The sequence below is a fragment of the Arctopsyche grandis genome, chromosome 11 (assembly GCF_051622035.1).
Source record: "Arctopsyche grandis isolate Sample6627 chromosome 11, ASM5162203v2, whole genome shotgun sequence".
NCBI lineage: Eukaryota > Metazoa > Arthropoda > Insecta > Trichoptera > Hydropsychidae > Arctopsyche > Arctopsyche grandis.
Window position 1 is genome coordinate 15,333,541 of NC_135365.1, and position 12,128 is coordinate 15,345,668.

Sequence of the window (12,128 nt, forward strand, 5' to 3'; positions counted from 1 at the left end):
TTACCGTTGACCGACCAACTGTAAAATGATCACTTGTGGACTCGAAAATACCCCACCTCCCTACCCATTATTCTCTCTCTTCAAATGGGGTTGATTTTCGCACACTGGCTACCCTCAAATCCTCTAAATCAACTCAGCACTATGTAAATACGTATGTATGTATGTAGCAAGACACAAAAATAATGCAAAATAAGTGTTTTTTTTTTCAATATATTTTTTTTAGCTGGCTTCAGGAATGGACATATAAAATCAAAAGAAGATACTATGAAAATAGAAAATCACTTTCAATTAAGTCAATGGATAGTGTATTACCGGAGCCCTGTTAAAACTTGATTGAAAAGAATCGTACAATGTATGATTTGAAGTATTTCTGCGGTCAGATTTGGCTATTTGTGACTCCAAGTCGACACCACTGTCTGGTTGATTATAATTGAAAAGTATGACCCAATAAGTATCGATTTAGGACAACTTGTCATGATACAAAAATCATGTGTACCTACATATAATATTTTGAATTTCTTGGTATACCCATATCATTTTTGATAACCAATTGACACGGATGATAGCAAATCGAATACTAATTTTGGTTTGTTTTTTTACAATTGTATACCCGTAGTTTTTTAATTAAAAACGCCTCCTGAGATTATATTCTAATCGATATTTTTTTAGAATACAAGTATAATAAACATTTTACATCAACGTCCAACGCGTATTTTCCGCCTAAGAGTAAGCAAGTTTATACGTATGTACCTACATACATACTTGAATGTATAATAATATCACGATAAAATTAATAAGCTAACAAAATTATCTTTATAAAATTAAATTAAAAATTGCCATTTTTACACGGCTACAAAATAAATTTCAATAACGATCGAGTCAAAGTAATAACCGCAATGTTTAATTGAGCGCAAAGTATGTAATTGTTAATGACAAATGATGGAGCGGATGAAGTTTTTCCGTCGTTCGATTGGTCAAGACACTCCATTCGATCGAACCTTATTGGCTCTCCACTTTGCTAGAGCTTTATTAAGAGCAAGACAGGTATAAAAATCCTTTGTGAAACCTCGCGAAAACAGAGACGGCGATAGTAGTGCCGTGCGCATCTTCAAGTGGAACGTCCGCGAGTCACTAAGTGGGGGAACGCTCCTTTGAAAGCTTCTACTGTGGCTATGGCGATCCGACATGGGGGCCTACATTTTTTTATTTAAATATTATTTCATATATAAAATTAAAAATAATATTGCATAATGCTTACGCTTGTTGGAATCTAGTTGGAATTAGGTTTATGAATTTTCATTCTAACTGGAAAATTTTCTTTTTAATATATGTACATACATATGTAGGATGAATGTGAAATGAGTTGGTATTTATTTATTTATTTAACATTTTGGACTATTGTGGCATTACAGGAAGAACCTAATGCGCCACAATGGCCTACATAATAAAATAAAATAAGAGAGGGAGAAAACAAAAAATATAAAATTAATAGATAGAACAAAAAGCAAAAGCAAAAAATTAAGATATAATGAAAATAATATACTTCTCGTTGTTCATTCTAAAAATTAGCCAACAACGTTTTCCAGATTCTTCTTTCATCGATCAGGCACTTTTCCGATACAGGTTTTCCACCTCAAATTCAATATTTTCCATTTCAAATTAAATATTTTGATCTTGTATGATCTCCACCAAATTTAATCTGATCGATGGAATATGCAAGCAAATTCCTGGCAGAACATATAATCTTAGAACATACTTCTTCAATGGGCACTTTTCACTTTTCCGATACAGGTTTTCCACCTTAAATACAATATTTTCCATTTCAAATTAAATATTTATTGATTGCGGCAGTGAATATTGATGTAAGTGTGTAGCATGAAATCATTGAGCACTTCGCAGTTAATTCCAATATTTTTTGCGATTTTCTTGAAAGATTGTTGCAGAAATTGGAAGAAAATATTCTTAAAAAGTATTACAGAAGTGCGTGAGCTGGTTGAACGTACAAACCATTTTTTAATTATCTTACCTCCATACTCACCAATGATTAATCCCATTGAAGAAGTATGTTCTAAGATTATATGTTCTGCCAGGAATTTTCTTGCAGACTCCATCGATCAGATTAAATTTGGTGGAGATCATACAAAATCAAAATATTTAATTTGAAATGGAAAATATTGAATTTGAGGTGGAAAACCTGTACTGTCTGATCGGACACTTACACAATGAAAGCTTTATCAAAAATATTGGGTTAATTTTGAAAACACTATTTAATTTACTTTTTTATTTTAAAGAATTATCTTTCATCTAGATTCTCATTAATTACTATATTATACATGTAAATGTGTATGTTTAATTTCTAAGTACATATATTATGTTTGTGCTCATTTCCATTGAAACAAATTTAGAATTAACTATAATGAAAATTTCATATTTTATTTTTTAAAACGAAAATATCATATTGCGAATATTTTATTTTATGTAATATTTAAAATATTTACATCGCAGTAATACGTGCGTTTAATATGAAAAATAAGTTGTAATTATTAATTAGGTTATTTAGGCCCGTGCTCGTTTCTGCAGCGTAACAAAATACTTTAAAAGCTTCTTATACTGGAAAAAACTATTCGACGCTTTTCTAATATGTCTACACTCTTAATAAATATTTATTCGTCTCTGTCTCTCTCATTCGGTGGCCGTAAATTTTCCCTACTGCTGTCTTTTTCTAACGCTCTCAGAGAATGGGTTTGAAACATATGTTCGGTATACGCGAATCAGGGTTATCAACAGGCGCTCTGACATATTATTTCAATAAAAAGAGAATATTAATTAATAAACATTTTGGATTGTATCTTTGTAAATCAAATAACTACTAAAACTCAATGCTAGAAATACGACTTAACACAAAATACGACTTAATACGATTTAATTCATCATTCAATATTTACAAATCTAATTCAAAATTAGAAACATTACATTTTTAAAGAAAAATATTAAATTATTTTGTGATTTTCCGATCACAATTATTGTAGTGATGGATTTAAATTCACAGTTTGAACCTTTATTATTCATTAAATGCACTAGGTAGCAATCTGGATAGTTGTTTGTTGCTTTTTTTTTTGGAAATTTGCATTTATTATAATCTTTCAAATTTCTTCATTTAGAATACTCACTTTTTGAAAATTAGAATTTTTCATTCGATATAAGAAAGTTCAACGAAAATATGTAGGTACATATACAAATGTATATTTAAATCACCGGAGAACAGGCACATATTATATTTTTTTTAGGGGCGGTGCAACCTATTGTGACACATGTTTGAAATCAGCTTAAACATTAGCATGATGATTATTTTTTTTCTTTCACTGTGGCCTATGTTGAATGGTCCTGTTCTTTTAATTACAGTAAAAAAAATAAAACAGGTATAATATTATATAAACAAAAAAAAAGTTGATTTGTTCCTATCAACATATTTACAATTTTAAAATACAGTTTCTTGCTTAATGTGTATTTTGTTTTATGACATAAAATGAACAATATATATATCGATGAAAATAATAGTCAGCAGTGGTGGCAACCCTTGTCCACGTTGAGCTTTAAGCTCTGGACGTGCGTCAAAGCCATTCTTTAACAATGTTGAAATAGCTGAATCAATTACGGTTTGTCAGTTGAGCGGTGTACATTGTCAGTTAAGCCAATTCCTCGTAAACATCTCACACCGATCGCCAATATACAAAAATCACTATACCACGTGTTTATAACAATAAATCATACGAGTTTTTCCCGCGAGTGAATTAATACAAAATAACATTTATTATTTTTCAAAATGTACACAGTGATAAAGCATACTTCAACACGGTGCCGACGAACAAATTGAAACGTAAATACCCCGAATAAATTTGACTTTTGTAAAAAAATTATGGATCACGCGTTTCAATTGGATTACAAATCGTCTAGTGATAGAAAAAACGGAAACTATTCATCGCACAGCAACACGACACCTTTTTCAATCAACGACATCTTGACAAAAAATAAAAACAGGCCCGATATAGCGGTGGCATCTGAAATAACAGACGTCGACATGGACGAGGACGATTATCCCAAGAAAGGACGAGGCGAGAAGGCTAATCAACATTTCAACAAATCATCCCTGCAGAACGAGTGCGAGGCGGCCAAATACGGCAAAATATCGACAATCCTCTGCGGTAAAAGCTGTAAGAGCAAGGACAAAAAGTGCAATTGTAATCAAAATTACGTAGCACAAACCTATCATGACTACAATGGCGTCAAGGAGAAAAAAATCATGCCGAATAGAAGTTGCTACGAGACTGATGAAGCACTGGATATGACGAGGAAGTTTGGAGTGGACAGCGATTCAGGTACATTTTTAATTGAATGATTTGTAATCCCTCAATTTCAGTTAATAACTGTATTAAACCAACTATAAGACGAGGTTTTTATTATGTTAATAACCTATTAGTGAAGTAAAAATATATATGAGAGATGACGGGAGCCTATAATGCAAATTTTATTAGCTACACATACATATATATGTAATATGAAAAAGATACAGTTATCGACGTTTAAACAACAAGTAAAGCTTATAAAAATCTTGTAAAAAATCACATAAAGACGGGGGATCATCTTTTAGATTGAATGTATATTTGTATATATGTATGTATGTATGTATGTACATTAGAGTTGTAAAAAAATGAATATTTCTTTCTAAAAACATTTTTTTTAAATAGTCTAAAAATAAATTTAATAAACTAAGTATAGTTTATTAATTTAGTATCAAAGAAAAACATGAATATATATTGTATAAAATTACTATCACAATTATTTGATTGTATTGTTTAACTTATTCTTAATAGCATTTTGAATATAAACAAAAAAATATTTTACCCGTTTACTATTTACTATTTTATTTAGTATGTAATTTTTTTTTTTAAAGGATATTTTATTGTAATCAATTGCTTTCTATTCACAAAAAATTATTTGAGTTCAAATTTTAATTAGCATATCACATTATAATTTACTATTTAAATAATAACAATACCAAAAAAAAAGTATTAAGTCACTATTCACAATCCTGCAGATTATTTTAAAAAGTTCATGATTATCGAAATGATTAAATAAAAAAATTATAAGCACTAACGGATCCAGAAAATGGTCTAGGGAGGGGCATTCAAAAATATAATACATAAAAAATATCTTGTCCAAATAACCATTGGGCTATAAATTTTAAGGACTTATTCTTCGTAAAGATAGATTTTTGAAAGTCAAAATGAGGATTTGGAAAAACCAAAACACATGTACATATGTATAACATAAAATTCGTACAGGGGGGGGGGGGCTGGCACCCTTGACACCCCCCTTGGACCTCCTTTGATGATAAGAAGGTTTCATAAATTTGATTTAATTAATTTTAAAATAAAAAATATAACCCAATGTCTATGGGATCTTGTTCAATTCAAATGAAATTGAAAATTATTCTCAATTGTGTGCCACTGTTTTCGGTAAAAAATTAAAACCATCCGTAATGACACGTCATAAATAGATTTTGAACGTCCATACGCAAAAGTGACATTATTGGCACGCGCCAATTAAATTGCCATTAAAATAGGGGCCCGAATCGAGCGCAAACGACGTAAAAGCTTCAAAAACGAAGGTTTCATTCGCAAAAAAAACCCAGCATTTTTCGTCGAAGCAAGCATTGACGTATTATGGAAGTCGTGCACGTAAATAAGTAATAAACCTAACAAAAGATACATTAAGAAAATTAAGGTAACGTGGCGCGCCGCGCGACCGCTAAGTTTATCGTTTATTGTACGTTCGATGTTTTAGTTAAAGCCATTGTTGCGACCTTTAGATGTCTACTAACTTAGCTCTTTAAAAACTTATACTAAAAGTATCGCGGTCGCGTATTATACACAACCAAATTGTCCAATGGCGGCTGCGGTTCCCAAACTGGGGTGAAAACGGGTGAATTCGATACAATAAAAATAGAAAATATGCAGCCACACGATATCTCTACATTATATTTTAATCAAAAGTACGAGGCAAAGTGGTATTTTGCTGGAAACATGAAATATTTGATTCATTTCATGTACATAACATTACATATATACATATTTTCCAGACAGGTAAAAATCTCATTAACATGCATTCAAATTCAATTATAAAAACAATAATATCAAAAACTCGGTTTCATTTTCATTTAAAAGAATAGGCACTCTCCTTAATTTAAAGCAAATCAAAATAAAAGCTTACATTTATACATGCGGGAAATTTGAGTTGATTTATTTCTGGGAAACACTTATGGAATATCTAATTATTTACTCATTATTAAAAAAAAATTCGTTTATTATATAATAATCAAAAAATATTCAATTCACATAAAATTAAGTAGCTTAAAATAATATTAAAATATCAATTGTATAAGCTGTAATTCAACCATTAAAATTGTACATAAATATGTACTATGCATTTTTATTTCTTTTTTAAAAAATTATATTTACATGGTGACATTACGGGCTTTACCCCAAGGCTTTATGTAATATTATAACATCGTTATTATCATTTTGAAATTATATTCAAACAATGGTGATAAGTGAATATATGTATGTAGGTTGCCAATTTGCTTGGAACAATTTCAACAATGAAATCAGATAGATTGGCAAATATTGATTAACCTGGAGTCACATATATCAAAGGTCTGGCCAGAAATACCGTGCCAGGGATTGAACACATGATCCCTCAGTTGATAGCATTATACGCTAACCATAGAGCTATGTTGCTGGATAAATTGCTGGTATTTAAATTGAATCTGAACGTCTAAACATCTAGCTAAAATTATATTGCATAACTAAAACACGTTTATTCAGAAGCATTTACACATTTTGAACTAGCACTTAATCCACACGACTATTCGAACTATATACATACATAGGTACATAAGATAAAAAGCGGAAGTAATTATTTTCAATACGCGCATATTTATTGATTGAATTAGTATGAATGTAGATACTGCAAGCCGATTAAATATTTTATTACATATTTATTTATTTTTCTTAAGTATATTTTTCAATAATTTAAAATTTAAATAAAAATTATTATAAACTTCCTTGCAAAAAATTGTGTCTCCGATCACATAACCAATCATGATACATAAATTAGAATAATTTTAATGTCAAAGTTGAAGAAACATATTGAACATGTATTCAGCGTAATATCGCTAAGTGCCAAAGTGAAGACGGTCCGTGTCCTGGCACCTATTGTACGCGGGTTCTCAATCGGCACGCAACTATGGGGGATGGGGATGAATCGAATCATAATAGGCCGCGTGTTTAAAATATAATAAAATTTACGACTATCATTTGATTTCAAAGCTTTTCTTTTTTGGTTGTTTCAGAAGACTACGATTCCCACTCGTCGACGGCCATAACACCACCCACGTTCATCCCGAATGACGTTGCCAATTATCCACCTCATCATTCCTACAACACAGCAAAGACCTTCATGTCAGGACATCCGCAAAACTTACACCAGTACGTCGCTCAACAGAAACTAGCTTCGTCCAACGTGCTCAGCATATCACCTACTCCTAGTAGTCACCTGTCTTCTACCCCTCTAATGGGTCAATTCTCTCCGAATCAGAATCAAAACAGAAAGAAGAGATCCAGAGCTGCTTTTTCGCACGCTCAAGTCTACGAATTGGAGAGGCGATTCAATCAACAGAGATATTTATCCGGACCTGAACGGGCTGACCTGGCCGCGAGCCTGAAGCTCACCGAGACTCAAGTGAAGATATGGTTTCAAAATAGACGATACAAGACCAAACGTAAACAAATACAAATGCAAGAAAATGGACTGTTAGCGGCGGCAGCAGCCGTGGCGAGAAAAGTCGCCGTCAAAGTCCTGGTCAGGGATAATCAACAGATGGATCATTTCGGACCGAACGGAAGTCAGTACCAGCAGTCAGGCCAACACTTGTCGAAATCCTCTGCAATTCCACTGTTTTCAGGAAGTAACGCTTTGCAAGCGAATCAAACGCCGATATTAAAGCACTTTGCAGGCATATACAACAACAACAATAACAATAACGAATTGCCGAAGAGTCAATACAAGCATCTACTTCAAGAGTCCTACAATCAAATGTCCCACCATCATGCCATGCTTCAATCTCTATATGGTCAACACTTGAACGGATATCCTTCATTGCCTCTGTCATACTTTTACTACCCATCGAATCCTTTCTTCAACTCTCCCACATTGTCGGCCATAACTGAAATGTCTAGAGATGAAGATGAAGCTGATATACAGAAAGAGTTACAAGAGATTGCCAAAAGGAAGTTTACAGACGTGCAAATGAAAAACGATTCCGAATATAAAAATAAAGACAATTTGGACTACGTTAAGAAAAAGAAGCGAGAATATTTCGAGAAACACTGTGACGATAAAAGTAAAACGGAAACAAAGGAAAGAATGTCATTTGATGATTGCAAAAGCAATTCCAGTATAGCTAGTAGCTGTAATGATATAGAAATAGAAAATTAAAACCACCGTAATAGACTTGTGTGTAATATTTTTTTTTAAATCAATTCACAAATAAAAATTGTAAATTAACAAACTTTACACAAAAAAATTCTTTAAATAGTCAATTTAAATTAATTATTTGTTAAAAAATTTTAAATACATAATAAAAATGTTTTTTTGTATCAATTAAAAGCATTTAATTTTTACTCATAAGTGTGCAATACAAATTTGTTGTTAATTATAATCTATAAATAATATCACTGTTGCAATATATGATAAATATTAATAGTAAAATAGAAATAAAATTAAGACTATAAATATATTTACTAATAGTGAAGAGTGTTTTCGAATCGATATTGTAATTAATTTTTAAAATAATAAGAAGCACATAGAGGTACAAAGTATACGAAATCACAATATTGTATGTAGAAATGTTTTGAATTTATTTTGTAAATACACTACTGATAAATTCAATGTGCACACACTATATTATAATATGGAATAAAACGCAATACATTACGTACACTAAAAATAAAAACGAAACACGCTTTTATTTCACGCCTAATATGTCTTTAAGTATACAAATCAAACGAAGGGGGTAGAGAGAAACCCCTAAATTGGTATGAAGTTAAATTTTCCATCTGCAATTTATCCGTCGTGAATGGGGGCGGGGAGGCGCTCCAGGAAAAGTTATTTCGCAAGCTCCGAGTGCAAAGTAGATATAATAAAGGTGAGAATAAATTCGAAAAGGCGTCCGTTGAAAAGGGCGAGGAGAATTTTGAGTAAATGTGTCGTAAGAGCGTCTATAATCTGAATCCGTAATCCAACTTCTCAGAAATGTTGAATGCCCAATTTCCCGCTTTTCGCTACGACGAACCACTCGTCTTATTGAGATGTAAATTTTACAGATTTTCCATGAGGCCCCTCCGTTTAAAACACGCCCGTCGCATAAAATTTCACTCTTCAATCATAAACTAAACTAAAGAATTGATACAATACACCTTTTTTATTTTACTTTTGGAAATATAATTGTAGTCTATAAATATTACATCGATTTAGTTTGTAAATTTTACATTATTACTGCGTATAATGTTTCAATCGTTTTAGTATTGGTCTATATTATGTATAGCATATATTTGTAACCCTGATCAATTAGAGAACAATATTATTCTTGAATTAATAACTGGTCATTATTTATACTAACTTTTTGGATACGCAAATCAAAAGTTAAATAGTCACGGGCTATGATAATTTGAGCAGTAAACTGAAAAAGAAAACTAACCACTTGCAAGTGCTTCTTGATACCTAAAAATTAACCAATTACAAATTGAAGAATACATACATACATACATATGTACATATGTATGTATATGATCTCATAACAATAAGAGTAAACAATTCATACTGAAGCATAATGGATACATCATCAATTTAAAGTATTATCATATTATATTTTATTAAAAATGAATAAATATAATATGATAATATGACGTACAAAATTATGTCTAATGGAATCAGCCCCGTGAGTATTTTTTAAACATCAGTTTTAAACTTCATTACTCATTTTACTGTAATTATTTTTAATTTACAAAATATAGTAATGTATAAAATTCACTACGATTTATGAATGTCAAAAAAAAAATCCACGATACAGAAAGTATACTTCAATTAAATGATACACAACAAAATGGAAATTATTGTGTATAATTATAAAATTCAAACATTTAACTTTTTTAATGTCATATTAAAAAATCATACAAAAGAAGAATATATATTAGAAATCATACATCTTATAATCGCAAATTTTCAAAAATCAAAAAAAAAAATTTAAAAAACCTAAAATACGACATCACTTAAAAATCAACATATCGTCGGACATTTCAAAAGATATAATTCTGTTGAAAAAAACAACTCATATCGTGTGGATGTTGTTTTAAAAACGACCCGAGAGTGCATACATTTAAATTCTTCACTTTGTTGAGAATCTTTACAAAAAGATGAAAGCTCGTCGCTGATTCGTTTCGTTTGATGATGTTTGAACGACAGTTAAACGTTTGGATGAATTTAAGATGTAAACTCGTCAGTCAGTATGCGCGAAAACGTAATTGAAAACACGTGCTTCTTTACAGTGCAATTTGAGTGAATAAAGTGCGCCAAAGTATTAACTGTTTATCGCCAATTTCGTATACAACAACATAAATTTAAAACGAGAGAAAGATCCCATAAATGGCAAATGTTTTCGTTCAAGTATCGAATTTCTCTCACATACAACATATACATATTCCACTACCGTTAATTTGTTCTACTGATAATAAAATTAAACGTTTAAAGTGAAGTAAGAAAAAAAAACCACTTGTACTCAAGTACTTACTGAATGACATGAATGCGTGTAATGAGTAGACATAATCGAAAATGTGTTACTGACCCTACTAAACGCAGATTCTTAAAAGCTGCTGTAATGAAAAACCTTTCTCAACGCTTGTTATCTTGTTCAATTCAAGTTTCTAATATTGCCGCACTTGTAATGAACGACTACCGTTCTACATATATACAAGTGCATACATCAGTATAAACATACATATTATATGTACTACCACTTTAATACAATGTCAGTACAAAACATAGACCACACTGAATCGATTCATATTGCATTTGATTCAAAAATCCACAGATGCGACCAAAAGAAATCGACATTTCACAGAAATATGACATACAAAAGCCACATCGTTGCTCTTGTTTAAAGTGTGTCAATCTGGCTAACGTTTGACGTTTGGTGCAATACGTCCTAGAGTAATATGACGTGTGCTCTTTAACAATATGACATGTTATCTGCACACTCTGATGACTAGCCATCATTTGATCTTATAAACTGTTAATATTACCACATTTATATTTCCGACAAATTCACCATAGTAGAAGCAGCTAGTAATCTTCAACTTCAAATAAATTTAATAAAAAATCAAATGAAGATTTTTTTCATGGTTCGACGGTATTCTCACTAACTAGACAGCATTTCAATTTCAAGTTACTTTTATTATATTCGTGCTAAAACGGAAGACATCGTCAAAAATGGAACCGAGCGAAGCCGGGTAGTACCACTTAGTTATATATATATATATATATATATATATATATATATATATATATATATATATATATATATATATATATATATATATACATATATATATAGAATGGAAAAGGAAGTAAGGATATATATATATATATATATATATATATATATATATATATATATATATATATATATACATATATATATAGAATGGAAAAGGAAGTAAGGAGACAAATAAGAATGGAGTGCATTTGGGCGAATGAATGTTTTTTTAAATAAAAAAATGCCACTTTGCCTGAAAAATCTTTGATCAATGTGTTTCGTCACAGATGATTTATGAATGTGATAGACATTGAACGCCATTTCCAATGCAATCAAAGAAGTATAAAACTCTAAATAGGAATAGACATAGGAAACAGAATACGTGGGTGTATGACAAGGATAGTTGATATAGTGGAGAGAGTGAAGAGATTGAAATGACATTGGGTGGATCTCGTGGATAGAAGAATGGATGAAAGGT

General features: G+C 31.0%; 1 protein-coding gene across 1 annotated transcript; it reads left to right on the plus strand.

Moving 5' to 3' along the window:
• The first annotated feature begins 3,663 nt into the window (after nucleotides 1–3,663).
• LOC143918576 (uncharacterized) lies at nucleotides 3,664–8,556 on the plus strand. Its single transcript, XM_077440516.1, has 2 exons — nucleotides 3,664–4,376; nucleotides 7,412–8,556. The coding sequence occupies exons 1-2, from the start codon at nucleotides 3,917–3,919 to the stop codon at nucleotides 8,554–8,556; spliced, it is 1,605 nt and encodes a 534-aa protein (XP_077296642.1). The 5' UTR covers nucleotides 3,664–3,916.
• Nucleotides 8,557–12,128: the final 3,572 nt, after the last annotated feature.